At 45.9% G+C, this 20,486-nt stretch overlaps 1 protein-coding gene across 4 annotated transcripts in view; it reads left to right on the forward strand.

The window, feature by feature from the left end:
• Positions 1-20,486, forward strand: part of CORO2A (coronin 2A) — a 51,703-nt gene that overhangs the window by 21,748 nt on the left and 9,469 nt on the right. For all 4 annotated transcript variants that reach the window (XM_039856057.1, XM_039856056.1, XM_039856055.1 and 1 more), the window contains exons 2-4: positions 3,913-4,113; positions 17,716-17,832; positions 19,397-19,546. In XM_039856057.1, coding sequence (XP_039711991.1) covers positions 3,913-4,113; positions 17,716-17,832; positions 19,397-19,546 — 468 coding nt within the window. The remainder of the gene's footprint in view (positions 1-3,912; positions 4,114-17,715; positions 17,833-19,396; positions 19,547-20,486) is intronic.

Here is a 20,486-nt window from a genome sequence, read left to right on the forward strand (position 1 = left end):
GCCACTTGGCTTCCCGAGCCTCATTTTCCTTTTCTGTAAAGTGGAAGTGATATGGTCATGGGCTGAGATGGGATCCGAGGTGTGGTGGCCTTGGCCATGGGACACTTCCAGCTGTGTGACTTCAGGTGCGTTACTTCACTTCTCTGCCTCAGCCCTGCGTCACGTCTGTAATGGGGAGCAAGACAATACCTACTTGTTCAGTTCACGCAGGGGAAGCACTTGAGATGGCACCTGGCATGTAGCAACCATCCAGGGACTGTGAGTTATTGCCATGGAGGTGACTGTGAGCTCAGGGAGAGTCGTTACACAGGCCTCTTGTGGCCCCCTGACCCTGGGCAGAGAGCTGTCCCTCAGGCGTGGAGCCAAGCCCCAGGCTGTGAGGGGAGAGCGTGGAGCATGGCTGGAGAGGCTATGACTGTTGACGATGGTCAGGTCATGTTGATTTCAGTAGCCATGACCTGCCCCCTTGACCCACAGCCTACCACGGGCACTCAAGCACCAAGGCCGGTTGACCCCCTCTTGGTGTTTCACTAACATGTCCCCTCCTCTCCATCCCCTCTGCCCTCCTTCGGCCCAGGCGACCATCACCTCTCCCCTGTTCCACCTTTTCTTCCCCTCAGTAGTCAGAGGGATCTACCTAAAAGAGAAATCTGGTCTCCTCGCTCCCTTGCTTTAATCCCTGAGGCAGCTCCCCATGGCCCTCAAGAGTCCAGGTTCTTTAATATGGCTCCTGAGGAGGTCTGGGTCCTGCCGTTGGCCTACCTCTTCCCTGCAGTCTTCCTGTGCTCTGGCCACACCAAGCATAGGTAGCTGTTTGCCAAGTACCATTGGTTGGGCCTGCAAGTGGCAGTGTGTGAGGACGGGTAGGCTATGCTCTGTGACAGATAACCCCACTACCTCAGTGCTCACTCTGCAAGTTTATTTCTCTGTTAAGCTATATGTCCAACATGAGTCACTTGGGGAGAGATGTTCTGTTCCATACAGTCCCTTGGGGACCCAGGATGATGGAATCTGCACCATCTAGAAAGTATGGCCTTCTCATCTCTTCACCAAGGATGAGAGTTTTGGAGGGTCACGGGCAGGTCTTACCTACTTCAGCCTGGAAGTGGCACATGTCACTTCTGCCCATGATCATTGGCTAAGAACTGAAACCAGGGCTGCTTGACTGCAAGGAGGCTGGGATGCAAGGGGAGCGGTGAAATGTCTGGTGAGCATTGCCATCTGCCACAGACAAGTGCGCCCCTCAACCCTCCTCCACTGCTGCTAAAGGTGAGGCAGGGGTAGGAGACGTGGAACTGAGCCTGCTGACTCCCCCCTACTTTTCCAGCCTAGGCCCAAGGCAGCTCCTCAGCTGCCACCTAATTGCCAAGGCCCTAGGGAAGTCTTTGTCTTTGCTGTTCCTTTCTAAGAGGACTCCCAGGACCCATTTCTCTCAGGACCCAGTGCAGAAAAAAGCTGTGTTCCTTAGCAGGTGGTGGCTTTTATCTTACACACACTCACTAAATCGCTTTCTGATTCTGTTTCCCTTATTGAATCGACTAGGAAGCTCAGGCCCAACTCTGAGGGCCACCTCCTGTGTGTGGAGAACCTGGCAGCACACATTCATAGCTTAACTTCCTCCCCACCACCACATTTCGAGGGATCTCTTTTTGTTCCTGTATTTTCCCTCTCTCCCCATTTCCTCACCATGGCTTTTCCATTTCCTTCTACCTTGCGTCCTATTTCTGTAAGTCTTCTTACAACCTTTCTGAAATCAGATGGGTGATAAATAGTCAGTCAGTGCCTGCATTCTGTGCTGCTTGCTATAACTCTGGCAAATGCAGCCGGGGTTTTGGAGAGTGGAAATGTCTGAGCTTCACGGGACAGACCTGTCCCCGTGAGGCCGATGTGCCACCTGTAAGGGCTTCGCTTGTGGGTCCGGCCTTTGGTCACCATGGCTTCCTGAGGTCAACAGTCTAATCTTGTGCCTTTGAACTGAGTACAGAGAAGAGCCTTGGGCCAGCTGCCCAGGCTGGGCAAGATACCTTCTTTGTCCTGACCATGTGGGTATCCAGTCAAACATGCCTCCCCTGGGAAGTTCCTAGGGCCTGGGCTAGGCAATACACTGTGCTGGGCACTCCTGGAGCACAGCCCCAGGCTTTTTGTTTGTTTGTTTTTTGTTTTTTGAGGAACCTGCAAGCTATGATAGAGAAGATGAGACCTGACACCAAACTTCAAAACGGGGACCTAAGGGCAGGGAAGAGAGACAGCTGTGAGGAGCAGAGGAGACCAAGATCTCTGCTACTCAGTGCGCCAAGGAAGACTCTGGGGGCTTGGAGGCTGGGGAAAGAAGGGATTTGGACTTCTGGAGATGGGTACAGGCGATAAGTAGCTGGGAAGGGCAAGCCAAGGAAGTGGTCAAGGCAAGGGCGAAGGCCCCAGAGGACTGGAAAGGGAAGAGCAGACCCAAGGGAGGCTGGTGGTATTCTTTATCTAGAAGGTACCCTTTAGAAGATGAGCAACAAAAAGTGAATCATGGAATATGGAATGGGACCCAACCAGAAGGCCTTGAATTCTAGGCTGAGTTTGCCCTTGAACTTGTAGGGCAGCAGTGAATGGGGAGCAACAAAGGATAATCTAAGGTGGGGGCCGAGGTGGTGAGGAGTACAGCCAGGCTTGGTGTCCAGAGGATCCCTCTAGCCTACATGGGGAGCACGGAGGGAGGGCCCAGTGGGGTCAGCGAGATTGGGGGCAGGGAGTTTGACCTGAGTGGCAGTGAGGCAGAGAGATGGCTACATGGTATCATGCATTTGGCCACTGATGGGGCCTACATCCTCTTACATGTCATTTATAACCCAGTCCTACTTACCTCTTCTCCAGCTTGTATTCTCCTCACTTACATTGCCCAATTTATGTTTATATGTGTGTATAATGTATACATTTTCTTCTTAACATCTCCTTGCTAATCTTACAAAATTACATGTAGTTGCCCAAACATTCCATGTTTTCTCCTATCTCCAGGACTTTAGTCAGGGTCTTCTACCTGCCTGGGCCTCCTTCCCCAACCCCTGCCCCTACCCCAGCGCTCCCTTGTCCTGCCAACATACCAAATCCTACTCATCCTTCAAATGACAGCTGACATGTCACTTCCTCTGGTAAGCCCTCCCTGACTGCCATGTACAAACCTCCATTATTAGGTATAGTACCCTGAGTCTCACTGGCCCAGGCTCCCCTAGGGGTCTCACTCACAGGACCTCTAGCTCCTGTAAGGCTGGGCTCAGGCTTACTCTCTCCAAAACCTCTGTACCTGGCACAGGGCCTAGTCACACAGTGGTGCTCAGTAAATATTGAGTGAACAATATAAGGCTGGATGAGGAGTGAGGGCAGCTCAGGATGCCTGGATGATAATAGTGGTCGTAATTATTACTGTTGATCAAGGGATCTAAATGTATCATTTAATTTTACCCTCATGACAAGTCTATGAGAAGGATACTTGCATTGTCCCCATTTTACAGATGAGAAAACGGTGGCTTCAGAAGTTAAGTCACTTGCCTGCCCAGCTGGCAAGAGGCAGAGCTGGAATTGGAAGCGGGCAGACTGGCACCAGAGGACACAGCGTTACCCACTGGGCTGGGCTGGGACGGGGAGGGGTGCCTGGGCTGTGGGTGAGATGGTGGATTGGGAATGTGGTGAGGTCTCTATGGTTTTTTGTGTTCATACTTGAAGGGATGGAAAGCAAACAGGTGAGCAAAAATTATACACCATCTCACCGCATCTCACCAGGTCCATAGAAGTAGCCACAAGTACAGCCTGTTCACTCGATTGCCCTTCACAGTGCATCGCTGTCATGCCCTCTTATATATTAGATCCCCATGTGTCCCGTTATCAGGGTAGCGAGTCTCACACTCTTTTTGTCCCATTTGTGTCCTGCAGATGTCATGGCACCCCCAGTACCGGAGCTCCAAGTTCCGCCACGTCTTTGGCAAACCAGCCAGCAAGGAGAACTGCTACGACTCAGTGCCCATCACCCACAGCGTCCACGACAATCACTTCTGTGCCGTGAACCCCCACTTCATTGCAGTTGTGACTGAGTGTGCTGGTGGGGGGGCCTTCCTCGTCATCCCCCTGCACCAGGTAAGGATGCATGGTGAGCCCCAGGCCCAAGCAGCTCCCTGGAGGCAAAGCAGGACAAAGGGAAAGTAGAAAGAGCCTGGGTATCTGGTACCATACACGGGTTAAAGTCCTAGACCTGCCAATTACCAGCTGTGTGACCTTAAGTAAGTAATTTCACCTTTGTGAGCCTTAATTTCTTCATTGGGAAAAATATACCTCTCCTTGGATTTCAGCAATTGCCCAGCTATTCCTGGGACCTCCCTCCACCCCACTGCAAAATAATTCACTCCTGAATAAAATATAATTTTTGATACATTTCCGAGCTCATAAGACATTGGGAAATCTCCAAAGTCACTTCCCCTCCCCCAAAAAGAAACAAACCTTAAGCCAAAATCTAAGTAGGAGAGAAAAGTAGAAAGTGAACAGGAAGAACAGGCTTGTCCTGCGGGCAGATGTTAACAGTATAGGTTGGACCATATGCATTTGCTGATGTTTAATAGTTTTTGACCCCCAGAATAGCAGTTTCATATAGATTAAGCTAATAGCAGATCTTTGCAGTAGCCTGAGTCTCAGCCTCAGGGCAGACCCTCCGAAAGGTCTAGAGGGATCTTGAGTTGGTAGTGTCTCTGGTTCACAGCAGAAGCACAGACAGAGTTTGTCTAGAGGAAAGTATTCACAGTGTGGACAAGAGTGCCACAGATTAAGATCAGGGAAATTCGTAATCTGAAATCATTCAACATGTAAACTGCCATGAGTAAGAAACAATAGATTTAGACCACCAGAGAACTTCGAAAGCGAAAATAACTACAGATTGAAATATGATAGACCAGGTTTCTGATCCCAATACAATTGACTTCAAAATCAATAACAGAATATGCATTTTAAATTCTCACTTATTTGGAAATTAAAAACACATTTCTAAATAACTTCCAGGACAGAGAAGAGATCAACATGGAAATTTAAAACTACTTAAAACTGAGTGATAATGAAAAACATCACAAAACTTATGGGATACAAGGAAAGTGGTGTTTCAAGGGAAATGTGTAGCACCCATGCCTAGGTTAGAAAGGAAGAAAGTCTGAAAATAATGGCGAAATGTTCAACCTGAGAAGTTAGAAAAAGAACAACAGGGTAAACCTAAAGAAAGTGAGAAAAGAAATAATAAAGAGCAGAAATCAGTGAAAGAGAATACAAACATACATTAGAGAGAAGGCCCAAGGACCCAAAAGTTGATTCCTAGAAAAGACTGATAGACAAACCTCTGGACAGATGGCCAAAAATAAAAGACAGAAGGTACAAATAACATTAGGAACAAAAAAGCAATATCACAGCAGAGGTTCAAAACATAAAACCCGAAGAGGAACAATTTTTTGATAATATATTTGAAAACGTTAACGATATGGTCACATTCTTATAAAAAATATATAACTTGTCATTACTGATTCAGGTAGCAACAGAAAGCCTGAATAGTCCTGTAACTATGTTTTTAGATTGTGTAATAAAAATCTCTTAAAGAAAACAGAAGGAAGAGGCAGGCCATAGAGTAGGGAAGGATATTTGCACAATTAGCATGACAAAGAGCTCATTTCCTGAATGTATAAAATGGACTAGGACAAAACAAAACAAAACAAATTTAAAAAAAACCCGAACAGGTATCTTATAGCAGAGAAAATCCAAATGGTTACTGAACATTTAAAAAAAGTTCTCAACCTCATTAGTAAACCACAATGAGATACCACTACAAAGACCAGAAATGGCAAAAACGTAAAAAATCTAACGATAGTAAGTGATGTCGAGGATGTGGGACTATGTAAACGCTCAGACCCTCTGGTGACAGGGTAGACTGGCACATGTATTTTGGAACAAAATGTGACAGTTTCTATTAAAGAGGAAAATCCACATATCCTGTGTCCCAGAGATTCCACTGCTAGGTACATACCAGGCAGAAATGTGTGCTTCTTGGCACCAAAACCCAACACAAGAAAGCTCAGAGGAGCGTTGTTCCTATTAGCACAAAACTGCAGAAACCCAAAGGTCCAAGAATTGAATAAATAAATTGTGGTATATCCATAGTGTAGAATATACAGAATCATGAAAAGGAACAAAGCGTAGACAAATATACCACAAAAGGATGGATCTCAAATACAAGGGTGAGGGAAAGAAACCAAATAAATTACATACTGTTTCGTTCTGCTAACCTAAGGTTAAAAACGGACTAAATTAAACTGTAGGTTAAGGAGATGCATAAGGAAGTAGAAAAACCTTAAAGAAAAGCAAGCAAGGGACTCTCAAGAAAACCGGTATAGTAATTACCCCCCGGGCTAGGGAGGAAGTTGCAACTGGATAGTGTCCTGTGGTGGTCTCCTTGGTTCTAGTTCATGCCTTGACCTGGGAAGATGGCAGTTGTATGGTTAATCTATTTTCCAGCAATTCATTAAGCTGGACATTTACATTTTAGGCACTTTTTTAATGTAATATAGTTCAGACAAACACATATAAGGATGACGCTAGATTCATGTGGTTTTTTTCCATGTAACTATCGAAAAACTGATTAATCTTTTATAAACACTTCCAGAGAAAAAGAGAAAAGGAATTGCTCCCTTCCTCGTTCTGTGAGGCCAGTATAACCTTGATTCCAAAACCAGACAAGGGCAGAATAAGAAAAAGATTACAGACCAATTTCACTCAAGAAGGTGAATGCAAAATTACCAGCAAACCAAATCCAGCAGTGAGTAAAAGATACATCCTGACCAAGGTGGATTTATTCCAGAAACTAAGGACTGTCTAATATTAATAAATCTATAAACACAGATCATTACATTAACAAATAAAAAGAGAAAAACCATATGGTCATCTCCATAAAAGCAGAAAAAGCATTTGATAAAGTACGATACCCACTTACGTTAAACATCTTTTGCAAACTAAGCAAAGGGAATTTCACTAATATATAGGAAACAGAACTTTAAAAACCTTTTATTTTGAAAGAATTTCAACGCTACAAAAAAGTTGCAAAAATAGTTGAATAAACTGATTATCCTTCGCCTAGATTCACCAGTGTTAACATTCTTCCAAATTTACTTTTTATCTCTTTTATATCTTTTTCTCCATTTATGGGTATTTACAAATTTTGTTTCTGGTCCAGAATCCAACCCATGATCATGCATTGTATTTAGTTGTCATATCTCTTAGTCTACTAAGCAGTAAAGGCCAACTGTTTTGTAGAATGTTCCTAAATTTGAATTTGTCAAACTGGCTCCTCATGACTATGTTCATGTTATGCATTTTTGGCAAGAATATTAAACAAGTTATGTATCCTCAGTTCATTACATCATGTGACATATGTTGTCAATTTGTCTCATTGGTGATATTTGATCTCTTTGTTAGTGTGGTGCAAACATCATTCATAAAGAAAAAAATGTTAGAAACATCCCTTTAAAATTAGCAATAAGGTATTAGGTCCTGGCCTGCACAGTAAGACCGGAAAAATAAGTTATAAGAATTGAAAAAAAAGTAAAACTTCTATTATTTACAGATACAGAAACCCAAAAGAACATATAGTCAAATTTTTAGAAAAATAATAAAGGTGTTTGGAATGTAGCCGGATAAAAAGATTAGAATACAAAAATGAATTGCATTTTTACAAACCAAGAATGTTTAGAAAATATAAGCATTTGCAGTAGAATAAGAGAGCGAATGCCTAGGAATAAACAAGCAAGACTTAAAAGGAGTTCAGAGAGCATTATTGAGAGACTAATATTAAAAATGACCCAAGCAAATAGAAATATGTACTATGTTCATGAATAGCCACTTTTCTCCCTTCCCCAATTTCCATAGCATTCTCCTTTTTAGGACATATTCCGCAACCTAATTTTTTTCTTAGGGCACTATGCCCCAAGTACTTTGAATTAGTCATTTGTATTCTTCTGCTAGCACCTCCTAATGCACTTGGAATGGGGGGAAAAAGAACCAGTACTTTGCTTACATATGTATCACATTGTGGACACATAAAGTTGATGTTCATAAATTTCCATCGATTGAACAAATTTTCTACTAATGAACAAATTACTTTTGTTCATCCAAATAAATAGGAAGGGCATAATTGGCAAAGGGAATTGAGCAAAGAAAGACATGGAGGAGGTAGGACTATTCAAGGACTGTTCAGGGAACAATGCTGAGAGCAGTCTGGCCAGAAGAAATGAACAGTCTATTTAGGGGAGGAAGGGAAATACCCTGGGGAAGTGGATTGGGGCCAGATGGGAAGGACCTTGAACGCGGGGATGAGAAGTGTGAACTGTATTCCAGAGAGATGAAATTTTTTAAGCTGAGGAGGGACAAGTATACAGTGGGATGTATGGAAAGACTTGAAGGTCAGAGCTGGAAGGACCCCTAGAGATGGCCCATTTGTCTACCTATTTCTCCCAAGCTCTTGGGTGCTTTTAAAAGATTCTGTCCACCAAACAAACTGTGTTCTTAATTAATTATGTAATTAATGTGATTTCCTGATTTTTATTAATCAGACTTTTTCAGAACTGTCACGGTTTCTAAGCATGAAATATTTAGTACACATAGGTAGTAACAACTGATATAAAGAGAATAAATATGTTCGATGTGATGGAGTGTGACCTGGGTGGGGAGAGGGAACCTAGTTTAGATAGGAGGATCAGAGAAGGCTTTTCTGGGGAGGTGACATTTGAGTCGAGAGCCACCTGAAGCTCTAGAGGCAGAGTGGTCAGGCAGAATGAACAGCAAGTACAAAGATCCTGAAGTGGGAGGGGGATTGGTGTGCTTGAAAAACTGCTTCCGATGTCGCACGGGCAAGAGTAGTGGGAGGTGGTCAGGGAGAAGAGCAGGGTGAGGACTGTGCAGGCCCTTAGGCCAGGGCAGGAATCTGGTTCTATTCTGAGTCCAGTGGGAAAGCCGCTGGAGGGTTGAAACTCAGTTGTCCCATGCAACCTAACCTTAGGTAAAATGTGTAATTCTCTTTGGGCTTTTTTGAAATAGCATCATAAGTAGCTTGAGGACATATGTTAATTGCTATGGTTACAGACTCCTAGGAGTCCGGGCACAGTAGGAGCTGGAAGCCACTAGTCAGACCTCATACCTGAGGGTCACAACACAGATTCCGATTCAGTGGGTCTGAAGTGAAGCTGGAGAACCTGCATTCCAACAAGCTCCAGAGTTGGCAGGTAAAATACCGGATGCCCAGTTAAATGTGAATCTCAGATAAACACCAAATAACTTTTTTTGCTTATTTTTTAATTAAACTTTTTTCGTTTTGAGATCATTATAGATTCACATGCAGTTGTAAGAAATAATACAGAGAAATTCCGCGTACCCTTCACCCGGTTGCCCCCAATAATAACATCTTGTGAAACCAGAGTAAAATATCAAATCCGGGATATTGACATTGGTACCATCAAGACACAGAACAATTGCCAGCGTCCCAAAGATCCCCCATAGCTCCTTTTATAGCCACGGCCACTTCCCTTACTCCCATTGTCATCTTAACCTTTGACAACCACTAATCTGTCCTCCATTTCTGTACTTTTGCCATTGTCAGAATGTCATATGAATGGAAACATAAAGTATGTATGTTACCTTTTGGGCTTGACTCTTTTCACTCAGCACGAAAGATCCATCCAAGTTGCTGCAGGTATCAGTAGCTCATTCTTCTTTATCGCTAAGTCACAGTCCATGGTCTGAATGTACCACAGTTTGTTTAACCATTCGCCCGTTGAAGGCCGTCTGGATTGTTTCCAGTTTGGGACTGTTAGGAATAAAGCTGCTGTAAACATTTGTATACGTGTTTCTGTGTGAACGTAAGTAAGTCTCCATTTCTGTGGGATAAATGCCCAGGCATGCAATCACTGGGTTGTAAAAAAGATGTTTAATTTTATAAGAAACTGCCAACATGTTTTCACGAAGAATTTCTTAGTATAAGTAAAATGTTGCATGAGACATACTTACACTAAAAATAATATTTGTTGTTTATCTGAACTTCAAATATCACTGGGCATTCTGTATCTTTATTTGCTGGTCCTGGCATCCCGACTCTGTGGTGCTGCTGATCTGCTGGTTTGCAAACTACATTTCAGTAACTAGACTCGCATCTAGTTCTTTTTTATGTAGATTAAAAACAATATAATGAACTCTTCCATACCTAGATTCTAGAATTTTCAAGACTTTGCCACTCTCGTTTTCATCTATCACTTTTCGCCCCCTGAACTGTTTTAAAGCAAATCATGGACATTTGGTCATTTTACCACACAAACTTCATTCTAATTATACAATTCTAAAAAAGAGTAACATTTTCTGATATAGTCACAACGCCAGAATCACAGCATCGACAATAACTCCTGTGTCATCTGATTCCCACTTCGTGTGAAAACTTCCCTCATTGCCTCATAAATGCCTCACTGTGTGTGGTTCATTTGAATCCAGACAGGCCCACCCATTGCATTGGGTTGATATTTTCTTAAGTAACCACACCCAGTGCAATGGAGCAGGAACAAGAGGCTGAGAGAAAGGACACACGTGCTGGTCCCATCGCGTAGCACTTAACGCTGGGCAGATAGGCCTGTGGGGCCCTTTGGTGTATTACCAGGCACAGTGCTTATGCTGATGACTTCATGAGCCCATTTGGAAGGATTATTGCCCCAATGTGCAGAAAAGGATGCTGATGCTCAGGGAAATGACTTCCAGAAGGACCCTGAGCAGTAAGAGTAAGGACCTGAATATGGCCCAGTCCAGGGTGTGACCTTGGAGCCTTGCTATCATTTAACCAGCTACAGCTCCTGGCTCTGGTATACATTGGCTCCCTGTCAGTTACCAGGGATTATGTCCCATGCAGGCACAGAGAAGAGTTACCAGGGATTATGTCCCATGCAGGCACAGAGAAGTGTCAGTAAAGAGTTCTGTGCAAGGGAAAGGAAGGGACAAGCTAGCTAATTATTTAATGGAAGTGTGTACAGGACTATTGGGTTGGAGGGTGCCTCGCCTCACCACAATTCCACAGGTGGTGTCAGGTATCCTGAGGGAGTGACACAGTCAGGGAGGGCTCTTCCATTAGCGTGCTGTGACCAGGTGAGTCTGTTGGAGAGAGGTGCCTGCAGCCTTGACAACAGAGGGCCATGCTCAGAGAATAAGGCACAGCGGGATGGTCTGGGGACAGGCTAGCCCTGAGCCCGGGGACATGGCAGGATAGGAGCCTGACCCTGGGGCCTGGCCCGCAGCAGATCGGCCCCTTGAAAAGTTGAAGGGAGAACTTTGCTGTGAGGTGTGGCAGGTGAGGAGGAATGAAGGCAAGAGTAGGCGGAGTCCAGGGTTGGGCCCTATAACATTGCTGGGAGTGGGCCAGGCCAGAGGGAGCCATGGGTCTGAGGGGGCGAATGGACACCATGGCCTTCAGGTGTCTGGAAGGACGGGGAGGGGGACACTTCACTGCTGAACTCCTAGAGGCCAGACGGACCCTTCTCAGGCCTGTGTCTGACCATGTCACTCCCCTGCTCAAATGCTTCCCAGGACTCCCCATTGCCTGCAGATAAAGTCTTGCCTTCCTCCTCAAAGCCTTTTGTCGCCTGTCCCAGCTGACATTTTGAATCTCAGAACCTTCCAAGCACATACCTGTCCCCTCCACACTCAGATTCTCCTTCTAGAAATGTACAGTATAGGCTAGTCTGGTTTTGTTTGTTTTTAAGTCTCTTTCAGTTCTAGGGGTCTGTTCAGCCTGGAAGAGAACTTATTCAAGGAATACGTCCTCTGCCTTCAAATTTCCCAGGAATTGGGCTGAGATTCAGGGTGGAGAAGGTGTTTATGGAGTCCCAAAGGGCAGAGCTAGGACCAGAATTAGAAAGTGAGGGGAGCAGGAAGGGCCATAGGGAGGCCACACTGGGCTCAAAGTAAGAAGCATTTTCTCACAGTAAATACAGTCCGAAAGTAGAATAAACCACTAGGGGGGAGGTAAGCTTCCCATCTCAGGAGGTGACCAAGGGAGTTGCCAGATAACCTGCGGTTTACTGCTGCCAGCCCTGGGTATAGGATTCTACCATAAACCATCTTCATGTTCACCTGTGATTCGTCTGGGTAGGGCTGATGAATGACCCTCTGCCCTAAATCCTTATGGGAACGTGATTTGCATTTTAGCAATGTGTTCCCAGGATTACGGAACACTCTTTTCATCTTTCCTTCTGCTCAACTCCTTTGGGAAGCCCTTTGGCCCCAAGTCTCACCCCCTCTCATCAGGACACGGCTCATCTGTCCACGTGTACATCTCTCCACAGGGCCCAGCCAGGAGCCCTGTGCAGGGTGACTTTCTCCATGCCCACAGCCTCGACCCTTCTGTCTGGCTTCTTCTGTCCCATTGTTTGGTCTGCCATCCCTGCCATCTGCTTCAGGATCCTTCCCGCTTAAAACTTAACCTACGGCTCTGCCTTTCTGATTTGAAATGCCTGTCCTCCACCCTAGCCTGGTCAAAGTCTCCCTCTCTTTAAGGCCCAATTCGAAGGTCTCCTCCTCCTCTAGGAAGCCTTCTCCAATTGATGCCCTGGGCCTTTCCTCTGCTCTCTCTCCAAGCCCTAAGTATACTACATCCTGCCTCCTCTACAGACCGGCAGCTCCTGGAGGGCAGGGCCCGTGAGTAACTCATCTTCTGCCATCACATTCAGGCAGCGTGGGACCCGGCATGCAGTGGGTCTTTAGTGAAAGGCCTGCGTGATGCTGATGATACCTACAGCGTGAGGATAGCAAGAGGCAAACCAGGCAGTGAGTGGAAACATTCCCGGTTCTCGTGGCTCAGCTGTGGACTGGTTCTGTGGCCCTTAGCACATGATTGTCAACCCCACTGATCCCCAGTTTCTGCATTATACATAGGAATTCTTATACTACTTCCTGGGGTGGTTGAGAGATCGATCCAATAATGTGAACACAGCACCTAGCACAGGACCTGGCACATAAATGACACATAAGTTATGGTTCCTAACATTTACAAACCTGTTCCTTGTAGGATGAGAATGTGCTTGAGTTCATCAGTTGGAATATGATCAAGGCATCGATTTATTCAGTGAGGGCAGCCCTGGAGCGACTGCCTATCAGTTGGGTGGAAAGTGATGGGAGTCGCCCTGCCGAACAGTCTGGCTTCACACTGAGTACATCCCTGGGCCCCCGAAACATTCTGAGCAACAATACTTGTGATTAGCTCTGATGCACTTAGACTGGTGAGTTTACTGCAGGCTTATCATGTCCAGGCACAGTCTTAAGCACTTTATGAGTATGGACTCATTTAATCCTCATACTCACCCTGTACGGTCCTAGTACTGTTACCATTTTGTAGATGAGGAAACTGAGGCATATAGAAATGAAATCACTTGCCCAAAGTCATTGCAGTAAGTGCTATAGCAGGAATTTAAACTCAGGAAGCCAGAGTCGGCCTGCCCGCCTAACATCTTCTCACACTGTGCATACTACCTCCGCCTGCCCCACCACCCCTGCCTCCCATGTTTGCTCTGGGCAGTTGGGAGGGTCACTTGAGGCCATGACTATGACATTTGTGGAAATGGCTGCCCCTGTGAGCCCTGGGGGTCATGACAATGGCCTCACAGCTCTACTGTCCAGGCAATTAAGGTCTGGCCCCTGAGCATCCCCAACCCACCTAGCTCTGCCCTCCAGGGTCCTGCAGTCCTGTGTACCTCATCTGTCCAGGGCAGCCCGGCAGGGATTTAGAGGTGGCGTCTCTCCAAGCTGAGTAGCCAGCTCCTGCACCAAAGCCAAGGTTCTCTGTGGTCTGCGAGGAGAGCAGATGTATCTCCCTGATTTAGAGCTTATGTCTCCCATAAATCAGAAGCTTGTTCCTGGCTGACTGCTGACCTAATGGACAGAAGGGCGGAAGTGGCCTCCTGATTATAAATGTCCCTTCCTTGACCGGGCTTTTAGCAGCTCAATCAATAGCCCTGGCTTAATGTCTGTTAATGTGGGTCCTTAGCATGAAACCCATTTAAACACAGAGCACTCGAGGGGAGGACCAGCCATCCTTTGTTCTCTGGGGAGGAGGAGAAGCTGTCTGGGGCTGGGGCCTCTGCTCTTAGAGGCCTGGGAAGAATGCTGGCCCAAGCTCAGACCTGTGAGGAGCTGCCCCTCTGAGCCTGAAGCACCTCCTGAGTTTATGGCTGGGCCGACCTGAGAGGTGTGGGTCTGAGTGGGGCTCCTGGGCAGTTTGCTTCCTGTTGGCCAAGGCCAGCCTAACAATCAGCTCTTCTGAAGAGCCCTCAGGGCAGAAATTGGGTCATGGCCCTGGGCCAGGGTGTAGAGATAAAGGCCCTGAGAGCAATGTGGGTGTGCCATAGCAAGAGACCCAGTACCGCTCATGCCCTTCGACCCAGGAAATGATCCAAGAGAAGTGAAAGGCTGTCTGCAGGAAGAGGGGCAGGATGCTGACTCAGAGAGGGCTGGTGCTCCCTTAGAGCACAATAAGGACACCACAGACTCATACTTGGCAGCCAGAGCCCTGGGCTCCAGCCCAGCTCTGCCCCTCACATTCCCCGTGACCCTGGGCAAGTCCTTCTTCCAGTCTGGGACCAGTGAGAAAGGGCTGTGACCCACTAGTGATGCTTGCCACCAGTGCAAGATAAGAGTTTTGCTGTGTTTTTACCATTATTGGTCTCTTGAACAGCCCTTCAGGTTCTGCAATTTTATGACAAATTCTTGGCTAATCCTGGAAAGACCCATCTTTTCAAAATCTGGAATTTTATCCTAAATACCTTTTTTTATTGCAAAATTTACACCATTTTTCTAGAAAGTTTGGGAAATTTTTTAAAAACACAGAAGATAATAAAACCACCCAATTATCCCACCATCTAGAGGTCATCGTGAATAACATTTGGATGCATTTCCTTTCAGTCTTTCTCAGTTCCAACATGTACATGTATGTGCGTGTGCATGTACCCCCCCCACACACACACACACATATAAAATAACTATTACGTGAGCACTGTTATAGGACATCACTGTTCGGCTTTTCATGCACAATATCTCATTTTACCCCCATGACAATCCTGTAAGGAAGAGATGATTATTCATTTTATAGATGAGGAAAAAGAGGCTTGCAGAATTTAAGCAGACACGATCAGATTTTAGTTCTTGAAAGCTCACCTGATGACAGCATGCAGAAGGCCCGGCGGCTTAAGCAAGGGGTCCACAGCTGGACAGCAGTCCCGTGCAGACCAGAGTCAGGGCCTATGGGCGCAGTGTTATCTTTCCAAGGTCCTGGATCTTGATGCTGCTCCTACTGCAGGGAGCAAAGAGCATGCACCTCTCTTCCCTGTCCAGGGACCCACTTTTTTCAGCCACGGAGAAGGCAGAACCACCTGAAAGAAATGGAACTTTTGCCCGCTTCCTCACACATTACTATCGAACGACACCAGGCCAGATACCTTCTTTTCTCTCTCTGTGAATGTGTATGTGAGGGTATAATTTTTTTTTTTAACTCTTTGAAGGCAGGTTTTATATACCTTTGCTCCTTACCCCTAAATACTTGAGTGTTTCCTAAAAGTATGATACTCTCTTACATAACCACAGTATGTTATCAGTAGTAAGTTTAACATTGCAACAATACTTTAACCTACCGTTCACTTTTTAATTTGTCAAGTAATGTTCTTTATAGGGTTCCTCCTCCAGTAAGGGATCCAGTCTAGGGTGAGGTGTCTAACCCCTTCTTGAGGGGCAAGAACTGGGTAGGGCAGAGTATTTCTGAAGGAGAGCCCAGGACCACCGTCTTTGTTTGCAGAGCTACTAAACTGCATGCGTAAAGCCTCTACAAACCAGGAGTTCAGTTGTCTGTCTCCTAGTTTGCCTGAGGTGACGGGGAAGCCATGTGTGTATTCTCGTAGCAGCTGCCTGCTTTACAGCCTTATTAAACAAGGTCAGAGATCACCCTTGCATCTTTGCTCTGTCTTGAGTCATCCCGTAAAAGTGCAGTGGTCTCTGCAGAGTTGGGGAGGTGAGGGAAGGAGGCAGTGGGTGTTCTCTGAGTTCATTATGTTCTTGAAAGTCCCTCCTTAAAAATCCTGAAACTGTTGATTCTTCGAGGTCAAGTACTGTATCTTGTGCCCACCCGGTACCTTGATTGGTGCCTGTTCCCTAGGTTCCTCATAAAGATTTGCTGAATGAAGGGATGTTGGCCAGTTTTCTTCTCAGCTGTCTCTTTCATTTAGATGTAAAAGTGGTCAGGGAAGCATTCTGGTGGGTGGGCTCCAGAACCTGAGGCCAAATGGTGGATATGAGCCATGCCTGCGTAGGCAGGCAGAGGGCCTGGGTCCTGCTTCCTCTTCTGCTTGAACTATGCAGTGTGATGTGCAAAATGAGTGTGTTGGTTCCTCCTTGCCAGCTTCAAGTTTCTGTGACCGAACTGGTGTGGCTGCCCCATGATCCAGGAAATCCAGGTCTGTCAGTGCAGTTGGAAATCTCAGCTTCAGAGCTATGAGGAATGGGCTGTAGGACCTGTGTATTCTCTCAGTGCCTATACAGGAATTCTCAGCAGGAGAGAAGGGAAGGGAAGTAAATGCCCTTTCTTTTTAATTGAAATATAAGTCATATACCATAAAATTCACCATTTTAAGGTGTACAATTTAGTGGGTTTTAGTGTATTCCACAGTTGTGCAACCATCACCACTATCTCATTTTAAAATAATTTCCTCACCTCATAAAGAAACTCCATACCCATTAAGCAGTCACTCCCCATACCCCTTCCCCCAAGCCACTAATCTGCTTTTAGTCTCTATGGCTTTACCTATTCTGAATTTTTCATATGCATTAGTCAGAGTTTTGAATACAAGGAACCAAAGGATGTATTAATTTGCTCAAGCAATGAAATCACATCTGGTATATCATCTAAGCAGAATCATGCAATATTTTGTGACTTTTTACATCTGACTAATTTTACTTTTCATATCCGACTAATTAGCATAATGTTTTCAAGGTTCATCTATATTGTAGCATACATCGGTACTTCATTATGTTTTTGGCTGAATAATATTCCATTGTATGAATATACTACATTTTGTATATCTATTCATCTGCTGATGGACATTTGGATTGTTTCCACCTTTTGGCAACTATGAATAATACAGCTATGAACAAGTTTTTGATGTACAAGTTTTTGTAGACCTATGTTTTCATTTCTCTTGGGGATATACTTGGAAGTGGAATTTCTGGGTCATTTGGTAACTCTAACCTTTTGATGATCTGCCTCACTGTTTTCCAAAGTAGCTACACTATTTTTGCATTCCCACCAGCAGTGTATGAAAGGAAGTGTCCTTTTATTGAATATCTACTATGTGCTAGACACTGTGCTAGACCCTTGCCACACCTCATCTCCTATGAGCTTCGCACCAAACCTGTGAAATACTTATCATGGTCTCCAATTTATCGAGCAAAACATTGAGGCTCAGAGAAGTAATGCGACTCCCCTAGATCACATCACATCACTTACCACAGGGAACAGTGGTAAGTCCTAGATTCACACCCCTACATTTTCCTGTCTATTTGGTGATTCCTGACTGACTGAGTGACCATCTAGATGGTAAGTGGAATTAATCCCCTCCCGCTCCAACCCTCCTGGGCACTGTTTTGCAGACGGGAAAGTTGGACCCTCACTACCCGAAGGTCTGCGGGCACAGAGGGAACATCTTAGACATCAAATGGAACCCTTTTGATGATTTTGAGATTGCCTCCTGTTCCGAAGATACCATGGTGAGTGTCAGTGCATGAGATCATTCCCTTGACCAAGAGGAGAGGGATTAGGGCAGAGGGAGATGGAATGGTGTCTGAACTCAGCTCTGATGCTTCCAACTTTTGAGGTGAGATTACTCTGTGGGAAGGGAGTAAGTTAGATTGAGAGGTTCTAGGCTCTATGGGACTTGGGGACCACGCCTCCCTTCTATGGGCTTCAGTTCTCGCATCCATAAAATGCACGTAATAGCTCTCAACTGTCTAGTGAAGATCGAATGAATTCATATTCCAGTAGGAAAGGCACTCTTTTGGGGGAACTATAAAATGCTATGAGGTGCATTTTTATTGTGGCCAGAAAATATTATGCCACTTAATCTCACAGACAATAGGGAAGCGAATTTTAAAAGGAGGGGAGTAGGAGCCAATATGAATATGGACACTAAAACCATCACAAAAGCTTCAGCCTCGCCAACTTTTTTGAGCTCCTGTTCTGTACCAGGGACATAGTCCCTGCTCCCATAATGTTGAGTGTTATTTTTTTATAATTCTAGAATGTGGTGGATATGGCTTAAAACAGACACAGATAAGATCACATGATTCAAATAAGGATAAAAGTCATAGTTACCATTTGTTATGAGCCCACCATGTTCCTGACTCTACATGTATCATTTCACTCAGTCTTCCTTCCCAGCAACCTCATGAGGTACAATATATTTCTGAAGAAGCAGAGGATCCAAGAGGTGAAGCTATCTGCCCAAGGTCACAGAGTTTGTGGAGGCAGAGCCAGGTTTCAAACCGATGTCTTATTTCAGAGCCCAGTCTCTTTCCACTGAGCTATGCCTGTTACCTAAAGTGCAGCAGCCACAGATGGAGGAAGTGAGGAAATACCACTAGAAGCATTAGCAATAGAGGGTTACAGCTGCTGAGCTCCAGGTTTAGCTCAGAGCTGCCTGGCAGCCAAGGTGAAAAGGGAAATAGAATGTATTGCAGAATCCTCACTTCTGATCAAAGAAAACGGACTAGTTCATCAGGAGAAGCAGGTAGAAAATTCTAAGAGTCTTCGTGTCATTTTCTATAGGGGAGATACTGAGGAACATAAAGGGGGCCCCTCCAAAAGAAAGTGCTTGTCCCTGCTCTGTTCTGCTCCAGAGACTGTGCTGGCTCCCTGGTTCCCTAAGGATGCAGCACAAATTCTTCTTCCTAGCATTTGAGGCTCCACCCTGGGCCTTCGAGACAAGGTGGGGGGAGGTAGACCACTGTACTTTGGGAGTATTCTATGGTGGGAGGCAGATTTGCTCTGACATCCAGCCTGGAAGTCAGGCCTGTGGCCCACCCGCCCGCTCACTGGTCTTAGGATGGCAGAGATTACCAGGGGGCAAATGGGGAGGCCTGGATTCATCCCTGGTCAGTGCTAGCCCCTCCTTGGGCTTGGAGGATGTTGGCAAAGCCCCAGTCCCTCTGTGGGGCCCCAGCTTCCCCTCCACTGAGTGAGAGTTGAATACAGAGAGCACTCCCCAGCCCTTCTGCTGAGGAATGCCAAGGTGCCCCTGGCTAACACTACCCCCGGGCCGTGTATCCCTGACAGATTAAGATCTGGGACATCCCCAAGCAGCTGCTGTCAAGGAACCTCACAGCCTGCAGGAAGGAGTTGGTGGGCCACTCCCGCAGAGTGGGCCTGGTGGAGTGGCACCCCACGGCCGCCAACATCCTCTTCAGCGCTGGCTACGACTACAAGGTAGGTCTGTGTATTAGCTTCCTGGGGCTGCCCTAATAAATGACCAAACTAGTGGCTTAAGGCAACAGAAATTTATTCACACAGTTCTGGAGACCAGAAATCCCAAATCGATATGTTAGTAGGGCCATACTTCCTCCAAAGGCTCGAGGGAAGAATCCTTCTGTGCCTCCTCCAGCTTCTAGTGGCTCCAGGAATTCCTTGACTTGTGGTTGCATCACTCTAATCTGCCTTCATCATCACGTGGCTTTCTTTGAGTGTCCATATGTCCTCTCCTCTTCTTATAAGGACATCAGTCATTGGATTTAGGGTCCACCCAAATCCAATATCACCTCATTGTAACTAATTACATTAGCAAAGACTCTGTCCATATAAGGTCACATTCTGAGGTTTCAGGTGGACATGAGTTGGGGTGGGAGACGGGACGCCAGTCAACCCTTTAGTCTGCCTGGAGGATATGGGCTGGGCCTTGCACTGAGAAGCTTCCCCCTGCTCAGGTGACTGCTAAGCTAGTAGGCTGTGGGCCGTGTGGATTGGGGAAATCTACAGTATAGGAGACTTAGATTCTATTCCAACTCATCTCTGATGTGCAGTGTGACCCAGGAACATCCCATGTCTTCTCTGGGCCTCAGATTCGCAATCTGTACACATACGGGGTTGGTGCGACTATAGCTGTGGCTTTTAAACTCTTCCTTTCACAACTCTATAGGGCTTTACTGAGGCACCTCAAGGGCCTCTGTGATGGACAAAATGGGAGTGATTGGGAGGGCCTTTTCCCCCTTCTGACTAGAAGTGCTCTTTTATCTGTCTATGTCTGCAGGTGTGCCTGCAAGGCTACTGCATGAGGTTGTGCAGATTATTCTGTACACAACTCCAGGGGGCACCATTCATATCATGGATTATGGGAATGGACTGTCCTGGAACTGTGCAGTGCACAGCCTGT

The sequence above is a fragment of the Pteropus medius genome, unplaced genomic scaffold (genome assembly GCF_902729225.1).
Source record: "Pteropus medius unplaced genomic scaffold, Ma_sr-lr_union100, whole genome shotgun sequence".
NCBI lineage: Eukaryota > Metazoa > Chordata > Mammalia > Chiroptera > Pteropodidae > Pteropus > Pteropus medius.